This window comes from Trachurus trachurus (genome assembly GCF_905171665.1).
Source record: "Trachurus trachurus genome assembly, chromosome: 24".
Taxonomy (NCBI): Eukaryota; Metazoa; Chordata; class Actinopteri; order Carangiformes; family Carangidae; genus Trachurus; species Trachurus trachurus.
Window position 1 is genome coordinate 5,129,363 of NC_139910.1, and position 20,750 is coordinate 5,150,112.

Genomic DNA, 20,750 nt, shown 5'->3' on the forward strand with positions numbered 1-20,750 from the left:
GGTACTTGTAGTTCCAACACAGGAGTTGTAGTTCACTATTCGTAGTCTACATCAATGTCTCAATATCTCTGTCTTTGAATATCTTTATTTATGTCTCCTTTTCTCTCAAAAAACCTCCACCTCCTCTCAGGATTTCTTTTCTTTCCCTCTTCCTATCTGAGTGTTTCAATCCACCCATGTTCCTGGTCGAGACATCCTGCTCTGCTGCTTCCTGCTCTCCCACAGTGACCGACAGAAAACTCATCTCTGACATGCAGACAAGTTGATGTTTGAAACAAGCAGCTTCTCCTCAAATCTCAGGAAAAAATGAAAAATAAAATGAAAAAAAAACATCAGTGAACATGTGCAGCTGCAGGGTCTCCCACCAGAACTGATGGAGCAGAGCTCTCTCAAACTGCTCAGTAGTTTTTACTAACAATTGTAGATACTGGACAGACACCTAGTGGCCAAAGTGAAGCATAGCAGGAGAGTGAGAGCATTATGACTGATTGGGACATGTAATGGGTCTTACAGTAACACAGTGTGTGTGTGCTGTGGGAGAACTCACATATATTTCATGCTAAAATTAATATTGTTTTTCTTATTTTTTATTATGTTTTTGTTAAATAATGACATTTTTGAGAACAGGATCATTTGCATTTTCTTTATTTTTCATTTTTTTTCTAATATCAATGTCAAATAAATATGTGAGTTGTCAGACTGCAGACACACAGACATACTGAAATTGTTAAGATTTGCAGAGCGACGGCTTCTTCAAGCTGCAGAGACATTTTCTCCAGCAGTTTTTTTCTGGTTCAAAATGATCCCATTCACCAAGAAAAGAAGTGGTAATGACTGCTCCCCGCTCCCCCACCGCTCTGCTGTTGTTATCTGCCAGGCAGCAGGTTCCTCCTTGTCATTCCACACTGTAAGATTGGATTTTGCATAACTTGATTAGCTCCGACCACTCCATTCATCTCCTGCTATGTGGCACAGGCACACAAAAAAAAGCTCCATTATATATATGAAACAGCCTGAGGCAGATTGAGACTGAGGTTATATTTTCTATTTCTCTCTTCCTTCCCCCTCTCGCCTTCATCTGCAGAGAAGTTATTCTACGGGATCTCTTTTGAGGTGAACGCCACGGGCGCGACGCAGACCCAGGGCGACGTGCAGCGAGCTGTGGACCTCTGGGTAAGAGAGTAACTGCTCTTCACAGAGATAACAGTATAGAGACAGGAGGAGGTGAAGCTGACCTGGGGCTTTTTAAAATCACTAGGGGCCCTTAAGAATAAAAAGAGGTCCGGAGGGGCCCCTATCGACCCCTCGTTTACAGCATAATTTAAAGAGATTTTGGCAAATTGGCCCTTTGCCACAATCCCCCTTAGGAGTAGGTTTGTTACCTTTAATTGTCAGTGCAAGCTGTTTTTAGAATGGTGGAGCAGAGGCATGAGCTGCTCAGAGCTACTGTATGCTACAGCGGCTAATGGGATGCTCTGGTGGACAAGTTGTGACCTGCACATTCACCACGCTATGAGATAATAACAGAACGTTACGAGACAGAGTTGTTTTAAGGGTAAATGCAGAGACTGCTTGATGAAAAACTGCCCCCGACGGGAACGTGCATCACCTGTTTGGCATGAATTTCCCTCTAAAACAACTCTGTGTGGTAACGATCTGTTATTATCTCATAGCGTGGTGAATGTGCAGGTCACAACTTATCCACCAGACCGTTTTGGATTGTGTATTTGATGAGTTTGATGAGGGAAACCAAGAAATCCCATGAGCCTCTGTAGCTTAGCTCTGAGCAGCTCACGGCTCTGCTCCGCCGCTCTAAAAATAGCTTGCACCGACAATTAAATAATACAATTAAATAAACGAACCTACTGCTATGACTATAGGGATTATTGCAATGGGGCGATTTGTTGAACTATCCCTCACTAACTGTGATACTAACCCCATCACAGAAGAAGAATCTCATCTCACTGATCAGAGTCATTGATCCGATGTGTTTTGTTCTTGCAGATGAATCAGACGTTTCAGAACTGGACTCACACGGTTTACGTCAACAACATCAGGTAAATCTGCTTCACTTGTTTTCCACCTGTTCAGAGAGTAACTGTCACAGCTTCGTCACTTTAATGGTTCAGTCCTGGTATTTACCAACTATCTGTGATTTTGGATGCAGCTGTTGCATCCAAGCTGTCGCCTCTTTAACCTTTTCTCTCTCTCCTCAGTCTGGTGCTTCAAGAGTTGGTGGAAGGTCACCACGCAAGGTAACAACAGCTGGTTGTGTCTCGTTGTTTGGTTCCTCTCATTCGTTTGAGGCCGCTGCTGCTTATTCACAGCTCTGCTCCGTCTCCAGGTTCACAGGTCAGGCCCTGCTGGTGTACAACTACATCTCCAATGAGAGTCTGAGTGAAGCTACTGTGTCGACCAGGCTGCGCGGCAGAGCTCAGGCGATGGACGCCGGCCTGCAGCTCGCCGTCGGAAACGTCAGCCTAGTTGGTGAGAAACTGGACAGGTCACATCAGAGGCAGAATTTATATTTCTACATATCATGCACCAATGACAACACAAACCTGATCTCCAGTTTTGACCACATTAGCAGCATTAACACATTAGCCGGTCTCAGTCCGTCTTGAACAGATCGTTGTAGCTTCTCTGTTCTGTTTCCTGCACAAACAGGAAACTGTCTGAAGGAGGGTCAGGGCCTCTCTAGATACCCCTGGCCTGAGACCAGACCCATGGTCACCCAGTTCCTGCCCTGCTTCCCCAACAAGGGCGAGAGTGTGTCGAGAACATGGTAACACACACACACACACACACACACACACACACACACACACACACACACTTCTAGATTTTCTCCTGGTTTATACTCTCAACCTATCAGACTCTATCTGTCAGATATAGACGCATACCAAGTTATCAGTTAGTTATCGTTGAAGTTAGTTGGAATCATTTGATCATTAAAGCAGAAGTAAGCGGAATGTTTGTGTTAATATAAGTCTTAAATAGTTGTATCTTCCGACAGCAATCACTTACAGTATATAGAGTGTTTGGTCTGAAACACGGGTCTGTCAGTCACTCTGCTCTGCTGTAAGCCGAGGAGAAAACTGTCCTTGTATCCTACAACCTTTATCGTATGAGGAGAGAGAATGGCATAAAGGGGCGGTCCTCTCTTACTTCTGCTTTAAATACATCTCTAAAAGCTTAAAGGGATATTTAAACATTTTTGCAAATAATGCCATAATCCCTTTAGTTTTAGGAGTAGGTTCATTACCTTTAATTGTCGGAGTCAGAGTACGCGAGCTACACGGTATTTCCATGTTTCCCTCATCAAACTCATCAAATACACAATCCAACAACTCCAAAACGCTCTGGTGGACAAGTTGTGACCTGCACATTCACCACACTATGAGATAATCATAGATAATTATGTAACATCACGTCACATAAAGCAAATACTCAGAACTACTTGCTTTTGAAATCACGCCCCCCAGCAGCCATGTCTGGGATGTAGTTCCGGCTGCATTCACCTCTAAAACAACTCTGTCTTGTAACATTCTGTTATTATCTCATAGCGTGGTGAATGTGCAGGTCACAACTTGTCCACCAGAGCGTTTTGGAGTTGTTGGATTGTGTATTTGATGAGTTTGATGAGGGAAACCAAGAAATCCCATGAGCCTCCGTAGCGTAGCTCTGAGCAGCTCACGGTAACGGACAATTAAAGGTAACAAACCTACTGCTAAGACTATAGGGACTATGGCAATGGGCAAACTATCCCTTTAACCTCCTGTTTATGTACTCTAGTCTGAAAGATTGTTCATAAGGAGTCCAGAGGAGCTGGAGATCGTAGGTTTGAGCCCTACCTGGGTCAGCTCAGGTGTTTCACAACAACGTTCTGCAGGTTGGACACTGTGGATCCATCACATATACTGTATATGGGTTATTATAATGTGTAAACTGCAGAATGAATCTATATGCTGTAGAATGAATGTATATGCAATATGATATGAAGTGTAAGTTGATTGTGAAATAATGTATACATATATAATATGTAGACATATGTGTGTGAGAGAACCCGTTTAGTATGTGATGATGACTTACTAACAAAAAAATGGATAAAGCACTGTAACAAAGTGGAAACGCTCACTCTGATTTTGTTTTGTTAGGTGAGGCATATTGCTCACTTGTTTTTTGTATTTTCTTTGTTTTTAATTTTTGTTTTTTTTTATATAATGTCTCTGTTTTTGTATTATTGAATGTATATTTGACACTGTTGGACCCCAGGAAGAATAGCTGTGGCTTTGCTGCAGCTAATGGGGATCCGTATAATAAACAAACAAACAGTCAACAGCCGGGTCTTTCTTCTCAGAGACTTTCAGAGGGACATGAAGGAAAGACAGAAAATGTGACAGTTTCTCCGTCTGTCTGTCTGTCTCTCCTCCACAGTTTGATCAGTCCACAGAACTACTCCCACTCCTTCTGGTCCCATCCAAACAACGGGAGCTGCACCAACATCGAGGACATCAAGGTGTCTGCAGGTTCGTTACAGGCTGATGGATGGAGGATATGATACGATGTGATACAGAAACAGACGTGAAGGATGAAGAGGTCAAAGGTCACGTGGATGTGTTTCTGTTTTTGTGTGTTTGTTGTGCAGAGAATGCAGCGGACGTTGCCGTGGAGCTCGCCGGCTTCACCGACACCGACAACACCAACTTTAACCTGAGCAGCGAGGAGGTGAGAGTCTGAACGACCGTGTCCTCACTGAGCAGACTGGAGATCAGAATAAACAACCTCCTCCTCCTCCTCTTCCTCCTCCTTCCCCTCCTCATCCTCCTATTCCTCCATCTCCTCTTCCTCCTCCTCCTTCTCCTATTCCATCCTCTCTCCTCCTCCTCTTCCTCCTCCTTCCCTTCTTCTTCCTCCTCCTATTCCTCCTCCTCTTCCTCTTCCTCTTCCCCCTCCTCCTCCTCTTCCCCCTTCTCTACTTCTTCCTCCTCATCTTCCTCTTCCTCCTTCTCCCTCTCCTTCTCTACCTCCTCTTCCTCCTCCTCTTCCTCCCTCTCCTCTTCCTCCTCCTATTCCTCCATCTCCTCTCTCCTCCTCCTCCTCCTCCTCATCCTCCTCATCCTCCTATTCCTCCTCCTCCCTCTCCTCATCTCCCTCTTCCCCCTCCTCCTCCTCCTCCTCTTCCTCCTTCCCTTCTTCTTCCTCCTCCCATTCCTCCTCCTCCCTCTCCTCCATCTCCTCCTCTTCCTTTTCCCCCTCCTCCTCCTCTTCCTCCTTCTCTACTTCTTCCTCCTCATTTTCCTCTTCCTCCTCCTCCTTCTCCTCCCTCTCCTTCTCTACCTCCTCTTCCTCCTTATCCTCCTCCTTCTCCTATTCCTCCCTCTCCTCCTCTTCCTCCTCCTCCTCCTCCTTCTCCTATTCCTCCCTCTCCTCCTCTTCCTCCCTCTCCTCTTCCTCCTCCTCCTCCTCTTCCTCCTCCTTCTCCTCCTCATCCTCCTATTCCTCCCTCTCCTCCTCCTCCTCCTCCTCCTCCTCCTTCTCCTATTCCTCCCTCTCCTCCTCTTCCTCCCTCTCCTCTTCCTCCTCCTCCTCCTCTTCCTCCTCCTTCTCCTCCTCCTTCTCCTCCCTCTCCTTCTCTACCTCCTCTTCCTCCTTATCCTCCTCCTTCTCCTATTCCTCCCTCTCCTCCTCTTCCTCCTCCTCATCCTCCTATTCCTCCCTCTCCTCCTCCTCCTCCTCCTCCTCCTCTTCCTCCTCCTTCTCCTCCTCATCCTCCTATTCCTCCCTCTCCTCCTCCTCCTCCTCCTCCTCCTCATCCTCCTCATCCTCTTCCAGGTGACCAAAGTGGTGTCGAAGGTGCAGGAGCTGGTGAACGTGGCGAAGATCAACAGCTCGTTGGCCAAGACGGTGGTGACCATCATGTCCAACGTGATGACCAGCTCAGGCTCGGTGCTGCCCGCGTCGAAGGAGTAAGATCAGACCTTCTGTTGCTCCTCACTGCTCTTTGATCCAGTCATCTGGTCTACGGGTTCTTCTGTTCCTCTACTCTACTCTACTCTACTCTACTCTACTCTACTCTACTCTACTCTACTCTACTGTCTTTGGTGTTTCTGCTTCTAGCATCATAAACTCCACAGAGCTCTACTGCCCTCTGCTGCACTCCACTGTTTTCTATTGGACCATCCTGTCCTCTGTTGTACAGTATTTTAATACCTTCTACTGTCCTCTACTACTCTCTACTGTGTTGTAATCCCTCTTTATGTTAAAGGGATAGTTCAACATTTTGGCAAATTGGCCCATTGCCATAATCCCTATAGTCATAGCAGTAGGTTCGTTACCTTTAATTGACGGTGCAAGCTATTTTTAGAACGGCGGAGCAGAGCCATGAGCTGCTCAGAGCTACACAACGCTCTGGTGGACAAGTTGTGACCTGCACATTCACCACACTATGAGATAATAACAGAACGTTACCAGACAGAGTTGTTTTAGAGGTAAATGCAGAGACTGCTTGATGAAAAACTGTCCCTGAAGGCAACACGCATCAGCGGTTTTGCATGAATTTCCCTCTAAAACAACTCTGTCTGGTAACGTTCTGTTATTATCTCATAGCGTGGTGAATGTGCAGGTCACAACTTGTCCACCAGAGCGTTGTGGAGTTGTTGGATTGTGTATTTGATGAGTTTGATGACAGAAACCAAGAAATCCCATGAGCCTCCGTAGCGTAGCTCTGAGCAGCTCACGGCTCTGCTGTTCTAAAAATAGCTTACACCGACAATTAAAGGTAACAAACCTATGGTTATGACTATAGGGATTATGGCAATGGGCCAATGTGCCAAAATGTTGAACTATCCCTTCAATATATTCTGCTGTCCTCTACTACACTCTACTGTGTTGTAATCCCTCTTCATGTTAATCTCCTGTACAGTTTTCCTCCACAGTGAAGTTTCATTCTCTGCCTTTATTGCACTTTACTTTACTCTTTGTTTCTGTACCCCGATCAGTCCTACCTCTCTACAACTTTATCTCTTCATTGTGTAAACTGTTCACACACATCAAGCACATGTGTGTTTGTGGTCATTTGACCTTTTTGCTGCACGTCATTTTATAATCCGTGCTGCGTTCAAAGAGCCAACCGTCAGCGGAGTGAACACAGACTTCAGTGTTTGCATGTTTTATGTCACATCTGTTACGCTGAGACTTTATCAGCCATTAAACTGTCCAGCAGTGAAGCCTTTAGATTGATGATGCATGCTGGGACATGTAGTTTGGATTTAACGTGTCTTAAGGAAATGTTACATGAGATTTTATGATTTTAACTCAGAATCTTTGAACTGTTTCCAGCTGCTCTTGTATTTCTTAGTTGTTCACCGTCCTCTCAGATCATTTAGTATCAGTTCTTCAGTGGAGAGTTTTATAATCCAGCCCTGACGTTTCTCTCCTTCTCCCTCAGAGCTCTGAAAACGATGGACGAGCTGGTGCAGAAGATCGAGTTCGACGGGCCGTCCCTCAGAATCACTTCCAAAAACCTGGCGTTGGGGATCTTGGCCAACAACATGAGCATGTTCAAAGGGACGACGTTCAGCGCCTTCATCCCTCCCAACTCCACCGACCCGCAGGTGACGGCCCGAACCCGAACCCGACCAAACTACAAACCATTCTAAAAAAAAAAAAAAAAAAGCTCCACAGCTGATCGTCTCCTCTCCTTACCTCCTCAGATTGATTTTGGATCGGACCCTGATCACCCTCTGGCCCAGGTCACCCTCCCGGCCTCGCTGCTGTCCAACGTCTCTCTGAGCGAGTCGGACAGGTCGTCTCTGTCCAGGATCAACTTCATGTTCTTCAGCAGCAACAACCTCTTCCAGGTCGGTCTCCTCGTCTCCTGTTTTAACGCTGATGATGAACTCGTCCAACAGTGCTGCTCACTGACTGTTTTGTCTTTTTGTGGGATGTTATTTCCAGAAAGAGCAAGGTGACAAGTCTCTGAACAGCTACGTCGTGGCCAGCAGCGTGGGGAACTTCTCCATCACTGGCCTCACCGAAAAAGTGAAGATTGAGATCGCTCACCTCCCCAACCGGGTACAGAGAACATTCACCTGCACTCGTTAGAACAGGACTGTTTGTCTAAACTGGAGGTTTGAGGGTCTGCTGTGCTTCATTCTCTATTATCTCTTTGAAGTGACACCTGCTGGGTGTCATGTTGCTGTTGGTTACAGAAACATCTTACTAAAATACAAAAATCCCTTTAAGGGGATAGTTCAACATTTTGGCAAATTGGCCCATTACCATAATCCCTATAGTCATAGCAGTAGGTTCGTTACCTTTAATTGTCGGTGCAAGCTATTTTTAGAACGGCGGAGCAGAGCCATGAGCTGCTCAGAGCTACGCTACGGAGGCTCATGGGATTTCTTGGTTTCCCTCATCAAACTCATCAAATACACAATCCAACAACTCCACAACGCTCTGGTGGACAAGTTGTGACCTGCACATTCACCACGCTATGAGATAATAACACAACGTTACCAGACAGAGTTGTTTTAGAGGTAAATACAGAGACTGCTTGATGAAAAATTGCCCCTGACGGGAACGCACATCAGCGGTTTTGCATGAATTTACCTCTAAAACCAAGAAACCAAGAAATCCCATGAGCCTCCATAGCATAGCTCTGAGCAGCTCACGGCTCTGCTCCGCCGTTCTAAAAATAGCTTGCACCGACAATTAAAGGTAACAAACCTACTGCTATGACTATAAGGATTATGGTAATGGGTCAATTTGCCAAAATGTTGAACTATCCCTCTAAAATATTAAAAAGTCTTTCTTGTAACAGCATCATATAAGACCTTCAAAACAAACACATTCAGTATCAAGCATCAGGCAAACAACAACAGGCCTTTTATTACAGTTCCATCAACAGGAATCTTGGCCTTCAGAGGGTGTGGACATATAAATACTCCAGCAGGTGGCAACAGTCGATTTAGAAAGTAATACTGAACAAACAGTCATGTCAATGGTGACAGAGAACAGCCAAGAGAAAGCAGTAAAATCTCAGTCCTCATTGACACATGGACGTTCAGGCTTCCTGCTGGTTTGACCATCAGCTTTTCTCATTGAAGAAGGAATGTGATCAGTCTTCTCCTTCTACATGATCTTATGGAGAAAAGAGGAATGTGGCTGTAAATGAAGCCAGTTTTCATGTGAACCTGATGCTATTTTTCACTCCTTCCCCTCCTTCTTTTCCTGGCAGACCTCCTCCAATCCAGTTTGCGTGTTCTGGGACTTCGGCATGAACAGTAAGTCTGTCGTCACGTCACCCTAAACATTTCAGGTTCGGTCCAGGTTCTCGGGTCTGCAGGGAGACATTCACCTTTTCAAATGAAACTATATACCCCGAGTTGTTCGGAGAGGAAAACATCCCATCTGTAAAAGCTTGGTCCAAGTCGCTCTATATCAACTGGGCCTGGTCCCGCTGGGATTCCCCAAGTCCTATTCTCACATACTTACCGCCTGTTCTTATGTTACCTTCCTTCTCGCTCCGTGTATTTGTCTGTCGTTCGGCCATGTGTACATGCAGATAAATCTCTCTGTCTCTGCTCAGCACCGAATCAAGTTCCCAGGGTTTTTTTTTTTTTTGTAACAGTGAGATAACAAATCAGAGATGATGGATTCCCGCCGTCCAAAGTGTTTCCATCCTGTATGAGCAGAATAATTCAAACATTCTTCATCAGGACAAAAATAAATGATGGTTGTGGGGCTGAAATACAAAAGTTGAGGCTGACCTATTTATGCTGCTGAAGGAAAGATACATTTACACCCAAGCACCGCTGTCGTCAAAGCCCCTTTTGCATGTAGATGTTGATGCTGTAATGTGACTGTGGTGTAATACCTGTGTCCCGCCACCAGATGGAACCGGAGGTTGGAACGACAGAGGCTGCACAGTGAACCAAAGTGAGTCCAGCAGCAACAAGACCGTCTGTGAGTGTGACCACCTCACACACTTCGGCATCCTCATGGTGAGTCTCATCTTCATCTCAGTGACCTTTTTACCTTTACTGGATTATGGAGATCTGCTTTTTATGAATGCTCCTGTCCTGAGCAGTCTCTAGAGAAATTGGACACAGTTTATCACTTTTCGTCTCCCACTGGATGACCTTTATATATAAATCTATACTTGGGCTTCTCCCCCCATACTTGTGCCTGTACATGTGTAGAACCTGCAGCCGTTACAGCCTGACATCCCAGAACATCATACAGATGCAAGGCCCAATTGGACTAAATTGGGAAAAATGGCTGGAACGACCTGCAGAAGGATTCAGATCAGTTTTGAAGGATTGAGAAAGGAGATCTACTGTATCGGTGTGCGCTCCTTTCTTAGCCAGATCGCTCTTGTAAAAGAGGTTTTTAAATCTTAATGAGTTTTACCTGGTTAAATAATGGATAAATAAAATAATACAAATTGGACTTGTCACTTTTGCTTCTTGTTCTTTTTCCCTTTGAGTTTCTTTGATGCTCAGATTGACTTTGACGTTAATGTTTTCTCTTTGTCTCTTCCTCTAGGACATTTCTGGATATACGTCTCAGATCGATGCAAAGAACAACCGGATCCTGACCTTCATCACCTACATCGGCTGCGGCATCTCCGCCATCTTCTCTGCTGCCACGCTGCTCACCTACATCGCCTTCGAGTGAGTCTGGTTACACTTTCATCACAGTCACAAAGGACGCAAAGATGTAACAGGTTCTTCCCAGAGTCATCGGTTTAATTTTTTTTTTTTTTTTAAAGAGCCCTATTTTAACTTTGTTCACAAAATATTTTGAACAATTATTCAATTATCAAAACAGTTTTGGTTAAGTTTCAATCAGACACTGGGACGGGCTTGCTGCGCTACCTTAAAGAGTTAATTCCATAAGTCAAATAACTATTTGGGTCCAAATAACGAAAATAGTTAGAAAATGTGAAAATTTAAGTCGACTTGCTTTACAGTTGCACAAATGGAAACTGGAAACCAATGAAAGCGGTTGTTTAACACTTATCATCAGTTTGGTCTCAGAGCGTCTCCAAACATCCAGGAATAAAAAGTAGGATCAAGTAAGAAAATACTAAATCCCTTTATTTCAGTTTATTGTTTGGACTTAAAACTGTCAAATTCAAGAGCGTTGTTTATAAAAAATGTCTGAATTAGCCTTGACAAAGAAAAGTAATGTTTGAAATAGTAAAGTATAAACTCCTCAAATATTCAAATAAAAAGTATTTGTGAGGATGAAACATTGGAGATTTGACCTTTGACCTCTAGGAACGTGTTTCTTCAGTGATGTTCAACAAATAACCATAGTGATGTCAGTGCTGTGTTCAAAGCTTGTTTGTTCCTACTGACAAGACGTTCAGCTTCCCATGGGGGCTTGTAAAAGAATGGCATTGTGTTCTTGCCACGGCAGCAGAAGCTGATGAAACAGGGTTTAAGGGACTGAAGGTACAAAAAGCTTCAACATCCTGATCATGTTTTATCTTTGTCTTTGAGGGCATTTGTTACAATTATTTTATTTCCAGTCTTTAGCTAAACACAATCATTTAACTCATCTGTATACAGTGGTGGACAGTAATGGAGTAAATTTACTTGAGTACTGTACTTAAGTAGCTACATATCCAGAGGATTTGTACTTTACTTGAGTATTAGATTTCTTTGGTACTTATTACTCTTACTTGAATACATTTCCAAGACAAATATTTTTACTTTTACTCGTTAATTTTACTCGTTAATTTCTAGGAAGGCTGAAAAGTACTCGTTACTTTCAGGTCTGCTCTTTTTTCTTTTTTTTTCTAAAATCCTATTGGACACAAGCTGTGTTTGTCAAAGAAGGAAACCCTAACCCATGGTTTCAAATAGTTAATTCTCAGGAACAAGAGTTCGAAGGTCCTTAGAAAAAATTATAGTAATTCATTGTTGTGAAAAATAAGAAATTTACTCTTACTCTTATTTTTTACTTTACTTTAAATTTAAAAGCATGTACTTTTGGATACTTAAGTACCTTTAAATCAAGTACTTTTTAAGTAACATGTCGACTGAGCTACTTTTACTTGTAACAGAGTAAATTTTGACCAGTAGTATTTGTACTATTACTCAAGTACTGGGGTCGAGTACTCTGTCAATCTCTGTCTGTATATGTATATTTAATATATTTTAACTTCCCACTCTAAGCTCCTGATGAAGCCTTCAGCTCTGACCTCCACTGCCCTCAGGTCGCCGTGCTGCAGCCTGGGTGGCGTTGGTTGGTTGGTTGGTTGGTTGGTTGGTGGGTGTGACCGCAGTCAACAACAACAGATTTCAACCACTGACCACATCCTTTCTTTCTCTCTCTCTCTCTCTCTCTCTCTCTCTCTCTCTCTCTCTTTCTCTCTCTCATTCATTTCATAATGGCAGGAAGCTTCGCCGTGACTACCCGTCTAAGATCCTGATGAACCTCAGCGCCTCGTTGCTCTTCTTGAACATGGTCTTCCTGTTGGACGGCTGGCTGGCCACTCTGGAGGCCGACTGGGTGTGTCTGTCCGTGGCCGTGCTGCTGCACTACTTCCTGCTCACCTCCTTCACCTGGATGGGGCTGGAGTCCATCCACATGTACATCGCCCTGGTCAAGGTCTTCAACACCTACATCCGCAGATACATCCTCAAATTCTGCATCGTCGGATGGGGTGAGGGGTTTCAACTCATTAATCTACTCTAATCTAATCTAATCCGATTTGATCTAATCTAATTTGGTCTAATATGATCTAATCTATTCTAATTTTATCTAATATGATCTAATCTAATCTAATTTTATCTAATCTAATCTGATTTGATCTAATCTAATCTAATCTGATCTGATCTAATCTAATCTAATCTAATCTGATCTGATCTAATCTAATCTGATCTAATATGATCTAATCTAATATGATCTAATCTGATCTAATCTAATCTGATTTAATGCTGAGGTTTTTTCTGCCATTTTGAAAAAAAACATTTTATCTATGTGTATTTAATCCAACCAGTCTGATGTATGTGCAGAGTTTAAACACTCTGATATTTATTTATTCATTTACCACAGTTTTCACCAAATAAAATCTGTCAAAACCGACATGGAGAAGCTCTGTTTAGGTAGCCCCGCTCTCTGGCGCCGTACTGTGGCGGTCGTATTAACTGCACGCTCCCAGGAGAGCACCTATTATCAAATTACGTTGGTTGATTGATCGGTTTTGAGCAGTAGAAGTGGGTTTGTTAGGAACTGTTAGAGTTGTGTGTTATGTTCCCGCTGCCTGTGGCGTGGAGCTTCAGTCGGCGGCCAGACTTCACCAAGGCTCCTGCGCCGCTGCCAGTTTGTAAAAATGAAGTGATTTTGTTCTGATTCACATGAATGTGTTGGTTCACAGTGTCCATAAATGGTTTGGCAGCAACAAATAATCAGAAAAGTTCGACATGGGAATTCAGATACTGAGCTGTTGACTGTGTGATTCGTTCCAGGACTCCCTGCAGTGTTGGTGGGAATTGTTCTTGCAGTTAATAAAAACTCTTACGGGCGGTCGGAGTACGGCAGAGGATCGTCAGAAGTGGAATCCTCCAAGTTGTGAGTCTCCACAGTTTTACAATAATAAGTCAAACTCGGCAGAATTTGCAGCATATATACGTTTCAATGGGAAACATATTTGTTTTAACCCAGAACAATAAACGGTCATAATACAGATGTTGTGGATTTAGGAGGGATTTAACGTGCAGTCAACACCATCACAGGATGAAATTGTATCCATCGTAATGAGAGAAACTGATTATTCTGGCTTCAGTGTACATGCATCATGATCCAGTAATGCAGCGTATTGTTACAGCAGAACGGCACTGAGCCGCCAAGGCCAGGAATGTTTCCTCCCTCACATCCTGATCATTATCTGCATGAGCCTCAAATTGGACAAAATCTTAGATCCCAACACCATAAATATGTCCGACTTTATTTCTTACAAGGTCCAGACGTTTCCTGGGATATAAAAAATGATCGGATCCGCCCACTTTATTGGATCAGCACCAAAATGTAATGGGTTCTTTCCAGACCCACGATCCACCTCTCCACCAAGACTGGGTCGTGGGTCATCGGTTTAGTACTGTTGTGTAGCGATTATAGCTTAATTTTTTACAACGGAGTATAAGGGCCACATTGACAAATAAAATTGACAAAATTGACAATTGTCAATTGACATTGACAAATAAAAAAATCACAAACTTCGAGAATAAAGTCGTAAATTTACGACTTTATTCTTGTAATGTTATGACTTTTTTCTCGTAGGAAATGTACGACTTTATTCTCATAAATTTACAACTTTATTGTCGTAAATTTACGACTTCATTCTCGTAGGAAATGTACAACTTCATTCTCGTAATGTTATGACTTTTTTCTCGTAGGAAACGTACGACTTTATTGTCGTAAATTTACGACTTCATTCTCGTAGGAAATGTACGACTTCATTCTCGTAATGTTATGACTTTTTTCTCGTAGGAAACTTACGACTTTATTCTCGTAAATTTACAACTTTATTCTCGTAAATTTACAACTTTATTCTCGTAAATTTACAACTTAATTCTCGTAGGAAATGTACGACTTTATTCTCGTAAATGTATGACTTTATTCTCGTAATGTTATGACTTTTTTCTTGTAGGAAATTTACGACTTAATTCTCGCAAATTTATGACTTTATTCTCGAAGTCTGTGTGTTTTTTTTTTCTCTCAATGTGGCCCTAATACTCCGTCGTAATTTTTGGTAATTTTGGTCACAAAATATTTTGTACAATTATTCAATTATCAAAACAGTTTTGGTTAATTAGTCAGACAGTGGGATGGGCTTGCTTCACTAACTTAAATAGTTAATTCCATAAGTCAAATAACCTTTTAGGTCCAAATAACTTGAGACGAGAGGAGAGGGAGTTGTAAAATTGGAAAATTGAAGTCGACTTGCCTTAAATTGAAGTTGCATTAATGGAAACTGGAAACCAATGGAGACGGTTCTTTAACATCGGTCCAGCACTTGTCGTCAGTTTGGTCTCAGAGCGTCTCCAAACATCCAGGAATAAAAAGTAGGATCAAGTAAGAAAATACTAAATCCCTTTATTTCAGTTTATTGTTTGGACTTAAAACTGTCAAATTCAAGAGCGTTGTTTATAAAAACGTCTGAATTAGTCCTGACAAAGAAAAGTAATCTGTTGGAAATAGTAAAGTATACACTTCTCAAATGTTCCCAAAGTATTTCTGAGGATGTAACATTGGAGTCTTGACCTTTGACCTTTAGGAGCGTGTTTCTTCAGTAACATCGACTGGTTTGAGTTGAGTGGCTTTGGTTTTAATGGCGATATGTCTGTGTGTGTGTGTGTGTGTGTGTGTCTCCAGCTGTTGGATCCAGAACCAGATCGTCTTCTACACCACCTGTGTGGTTTACTTCTGCCTGGTGTTTCTGCTCAACGTGGCCATGTTCGTGGTGGTGATGATGCAGATCTGCGGCCGCAACGGCAAACGCAGCAACCGCACGCTGCGAGAGGAGGTGAGTCCGCAACCGCGCCCGCACAACCTCTTTTTCAAATTTATGTGTGTGAGTGAATGAATTAATGACCACACTCGGGTCCCGTCCCGGTCCAGGTCCTGAGGAACCTGCGGAGCGTGATCAGCCTCACCTTCCTGCTGGGGATGACGTGGGGCTTCGCGCTGTTCGCCTGGGGCCCCGTGGCTCTGGCCTTCATATACCTCTTCTCCATCTTCAACTCACTTCAAGGTACAATAACAACACTGCGATTGTTCCTCTGTGTCCAACATGGGTGATTTAAGAGACAACGGGAGGTTCCTGCAGCCTGAACAAGTGATTCAGCTCAGTGTGAAACAGACGCATGCAGCTGCCTCTCTCTGCAGGGGCAAAACACTTAACCGAGGCCTGACAACTGCTTTTATGTTTTATTTTATTGGCAGGATTTTTTTTTTTCCTTGACAGCTTTTACACTTCAGTATTTCATAGGGGGGGAATTCTTGCCCGGGTGACGGTTTATCTGTTCCCGCTGTGAAGCTGGCAAACAGGAGTTCCTCTGGTTTTCAGGAGCTTCTCTTTTATTTAGCAGCAGGTTCAACACTGAGAAGGTTTCAGAATGAAATTAAGTATTGATGGTATTTAGGAGGAGATGATATGTACGCATGGTTGCAAAGGGGCGGAAAATTTCCAGTAAATTTCCGGAAAATTTCCAGAAACTTTCCATGGGAAGTTAAGCTGGGGAATTTTGGAAATATTCCAAATTGGAATTTCCATGGGAATTTATGGGAATTAACTGGAAATTGGGGGTAATTTAAACAAACTGTGTCATATCCAAACATAAATGATAATATTTTGTTTTGTTTTGTTTTTTTTTAAGTTCCCTGTTACGGACCAGCCTTCAATGTCGTAAATTTCGGATTTATTCCCATTTATTCCTGTTAATTCCCATGGAAAGTTTCCAACTTTGAAAATTCCCGGAATTTTGCAACCATATATGCACGTAACCATGGATACTTGACCATCTCACCATCCGTCTCTCTCCAGGTCTCTTCATTTTCATCTTCCACTGCGCCTTGAAAGAAAACGTCCAGAAGCAGTGGAGGAGATACCTCTGCTGCGGCCGGTTCAAGCTGTCAGACAACTCAGGTATCTGTCTCTCCGTCCATCCACCCATCCCTCTGTTTGTTGTTGTTGTTTGTCTCTTGTCTCTTGAGGGTTCACAACAGGACAATGAAGCTAATTCACGTGTCTCCACAGGGGTCCAGTCAAATCTTTGTGCTGGACTCCTGCCAGATTCCCACAGAAGGAGAAAAAAAAAAGGAAAAGGCATTTTATTAAAATATAAAACCTAAGTCTTCGGCTTTGCAGCTAATAAAAAAAAGATAAAAACCGAGTCATGTCAGGAAGACTAGGAGGTCCTCCAGGTAGACTTAGTCTGTGGACGTCCTGTACTGCTGCCATTTCATTTGTAGGGTGGTGGATGAGTCTGTGCAGCTCCGTTAAAGTATTTTCAACAGTTTTCATACCAAAGATTCCAAGTTAATTGTTGTGTGAAACCCTGTGAAATGGTATTTAGCCTCAGAATACCTCCTTTAGACCGGGATCAGAAGAGGAAAACACAAAGTCCATGTGCGTGCTTTCATTGACGTGAAGCTTCATGCAGAGTTTTACTGAAGCTGATAAATGTGGCATCAAAGAACCAGTGGCCAATTCATTTATTTATGAAATATCTTTATTCTAATCTATGGACGGCAGTGTTGGTCCATCAGTCTGTCCAGCTGCTCCAGATGTTTCATAGATTCACAGACATTCATGGTTCCCGCAGGATGAGTCGTTCTTATTGCACTGACACCATCGTCCATCAGTCATATCAATAACTCGGCATTAGAGTTGAGTTCAGACATTTTCTGTTCCCTCAGGATGAACTGATATAAGACAATGACAATTCCCATCAGCCCCAGCTGCTCCTTGACTTTCAGAATCAGAATCAGAATGATTGTAAGATACTTCATTGATCCCCAGCGAGGAATTAGGTACATTAACAGTTAATATCTCAGCAAAGAATAGAGAATATAAGGTGGATAAAGAGAAAAATACACAAAGTATAACTCCAGAGCTAAACCTGGCTTATTTACAACAAGTTATTTTGCATGTTCATGAATATGCAGAGTCTCATTACTGATAGACAAATACATGAAAAATAAGTAGATATATCAGCCAGTTGGCAAATAAAGGGACAACGAGGAGTTTCTATTTGGTTATAAAAAAGTCTCACGTTAATGTGGATGAATCTACGCTACCCACACTTGTTAATGGGCCTATTTTCGATAAATATATCGTTTTGTCTCTATCATTATTTTGTTATTATTAGTGGTGGCGGAGATGCTGGTCAAGCCGACCAGCATTTCTTTACTTTAGGTTTTGTGGCGAGTCATGAGAATAACGCAGCCGAATCGCCGTTTATGGTCGGGACTGTATCTGATCGTCTTCGAACCTCTGACTTTAATTCTTGATGAATGAAAACATGAGTCCATCTTGCGCCGGTCAAAGAATTTCACAGTATGCGCGGAAGCTCATAAATGTAGTGTGAAAACGCTTCGCTTTTCCAAAACTCGTCATTGTCCCTTTAAATGCTAAAGTAAGAAAACGTGCATTACTGTACATCTGCTGAACATCAGCATCATGGCATTGGGTATTAGCATGCTGATTTTAGCATGTTAGTATATAGCTAACAACCACTGTATCTAAATACAGTCTCACTGTTAGCATGGCTGCAGATTCAGATCAACGTTCTTAAAGGGATAGTTCAACATTTTGGCAAATTCTCTTTACCTTTAATTATCGGTGCATGTTATTTTGAGATCGGCGGGGCAGAGACGTGAGCTGCTCAGTGAACACAATGGAGGTGAACGGTACAGGTCCCCTTGTCCCTCATCAAACTCATCAGTCCAACAACTCCAAAACGCTCTGGTGGACAAGTTGTGACCTGCACATTCACCACACTATGAAATAATCATGTACTGCTAATTTGCCAAAAATGTTGAAACCTTTAAATGCTTATGTTTAGTTTCTTACTATAAGGTTGCACAACGGTAATGAAGCAGCAGAATTTCCAGAATAATTTTAGCTACTACTTCCAAAAGAACACAATCGTCTGATTCACTATGTAATGTAGTAACACAGAAGTCCTGAACCTGCAGCATCTGCACATGTGCATATTTCTCAGAGACATCAGGTTGCAGACACCAGCAGGGAAATAAATGGATGCACATCTGGTGTGTGTTACTGATGACTGTTATAATTATCCATAACAACATCCCATGGTGAGGAGGCAGGAAGGCAGGAAGAGAGGAGGGAGAGGAGACGACTGGAGGAAAGTCAGAGAAATATTAGGCCGAGGGTGGAATGACAGAATGATAAGTGATGGATCAGATCGGGAGGAAACTGATCGATTATCGTGTTTGTTTGTCTCGGTGCAGACTGGAGTAAGACGGCCACCAACAACACCAAGAAGGTGAGCTCAGACAACCTGGGCAAGTCTCTGTCGTCCAGCTCCTTCGGCTCCAGCACGGCCAACTGGACGTCCAAAGCTAAAGCTACACTCAACCCCTTCACCAAGAGACACAGCAACACAGGTGAGACACACACACACACAGGAAGTAATCCTTTAAAAAGACTAATCTGAGTGAAATGGAGAAAACATCAAGAGATTACAAAAAAAAACACATCTAGTGTGGGAAATCTGATTAATCTTAAAAGAAAAACATGGAGCTTGATTTATAGCGGAGGTGTTCCCCACAGCAGCAGGTCCCACCTCGTTCGGGCTGCTCCTCTCACATTCATTTCTTTCTGAGAAAACATGGCAGCACATGGTCTTTAAGCTTCATTATCGCTGTAATAATACATCCTCCTCACTGAAAACCTCTCTCTGGTTCGACCTTGAGCAGATAAATCACAGAGTTTCTGCGGTTGGCCTCCAGCGAGATTAGAAACTTTGAAACGTAGATTTCAAAAACAGAGAAAAAGAATTAAAAAAACCCTCTGGTGTGTAATAATCAAGATTAAATGCAGACTCAATGTGTTGTGTCCTGAAACAAACGCATCAATGACTTATACTTTGTTTTCGTACAGTAGTGATAACACCGAGACGTTAATAGGCCTCTAACCTAAATTTAATCCAGGTAAACGGACTCAGCTGTACTCTCAATGTAAATCGCAATAAATAGATACCTACATAAAAGTCATACGGAGCCTTTACGTTATGGTTAAGCTGCACTCTGCAATGAATTAACTTTATTACTTATATAAAACATCCCAGAGCTGAGCTGAACGGCTGCAGCTGAGACTGAAATGCAAACTCTGGCTGCACTATGGGAGGACGTATCGTGTTTTTTTTTTTTCTTTTATAGATTTAACAAGTTCTATAAACTTAACAAGATCTCTGGTTTCTTATTGGCCTGAGAAATGTAAGCACTCTCTGATTCGCACCCCCCCTCCTCAACAGGAACTTTGGGCTGATCCATTAATCTGCCTACAGTACATTTCCTCAATAGATGAACCGGTGAACTGTGAAAACGTCTCGGAGCCAAAGGTTCTATCTAAATGTTGAACGTCAATGTTTTGTCTGGCCACTGCTCGGAAATACAAAAGGCTGCATTTTTACCATAATGTAAGACCAGGGGAAACATTAGACGCTGCCCAGGAGAGGAGGAGGAGGAGGGGGAACTTTAGGCATTTTAGCCCCAAAAAGTTATGAAAATAGTTGTTAAATAACAGACTGAACATTGCAGCTTTAAAGCTAAAGTGTTGCAATGTAACACAAATGTTATTGCAACACAGAAGTAATTCAGACATTCAGATTCTCACCATAATCTTCTCTGCATCTTCTAACAGACAGTCTAGGAGTTTTTTCTAAACTTGGTGATGGTGAATGTTTGTTAAAGTTTGGTTGAAAAACTAGAGTCAAACTACCTACCTCTGTTCAAAGCCCCCTTACTTTACTCTTTCCCAGTGTTGGTCGATAAAATGATGTATTTGTAGTTTAAAGAACCAAAAACCACTTCAGTGTAGTTTCACGTCTCTGCTTAAATCAGTGGAGCCAGTCAGAAAGAGTGGGTTCAGAGCCTCCCTTCGCTTGTGCTTGACTGCTTTGTTGTGACATCACAAAGTGACAGGAAGTCCTGACGGCTGGCTTTAAAGGGATACGCCAACATTTTTTTTTTGTGTCTTG

The 20,750-nt window shown here is 42.7% G+C and overlaps 1 protein-coding gene across 1 annotated transcript in view; it reads left to right on the plus strand.

Moving 5' to 3' along the window:
- Positions 1-20,750, plus strand: part of adgrg6 (adhesion G protein-coupled receptor G6) — a 71,248-nt gene that overhangs the window by 30,094 nt on the left and 20,404 nt on the right. The window contains exons 6-25 of the mRNA XM_084000894.1: positions 1,085-1,173; positions 2,005-2,057; positions 2,217-2,255; positions 2,345-2,487; positions 2,668-2,785; positions 4,438-4,529; positions 4,649-4,728; positions 5,836-5,969; positions 7,451-7,616; positions 7,716-7,862; positions 7,960-8,076; positions 9,242-9,287; positions 9,898-10,007; positions 10,552-10,679; positions 12,414-12,682; positions 13,488-13,590; positions 15,394-15,544; positions 15,640-15,772; positions 16,565-16,666; positions 19,000-19,155. Of these exons, the coding sequence (XP_083857020.1) occupies positions 1,085-1,173; positions 2,005-2,057; positions 2,217-2,255; positions 2,345-2,487; positions 2,668-2,785; positions 4,438-4,529; positions 4,649-4,728; positions 5,836-5,969; positions 7,451-7,616; positions 7,716-7,862; positions 7,960-8,076; positions 9,242-9,287; positions 9,898-10,007; positions 10,552-10,679; positions 12,414-12,682; positions 13,488-13,590; positions 15,394-15,544; positions 15,640-15,772; positions 16,565-16,666; positions 19,000-19,155 (2,376 nt within the window). The remainder of the gene's footprint in view (positions 1-1,084; positions 1,174-2,004; positions 2,058-2,216; positions 2,256-2,344; positions 2,488-2,667; positions 2,786-4,437; positions 4,530-4,648; positions 4,729-5,835; positions 5,970-7,450; positions 7,617-7,715; positions 7,863-7,959; positions 8,077-9,241; positions 9,288-9,897; positions 10,008-10,551; positions 10,680-12,413; positions 12,683-13,487; positions 13,591-15,393; positions 15,545-15,639; positions 15,773-16,564; positions 16,667-18,999; positions 19,156-20,750) is intronic.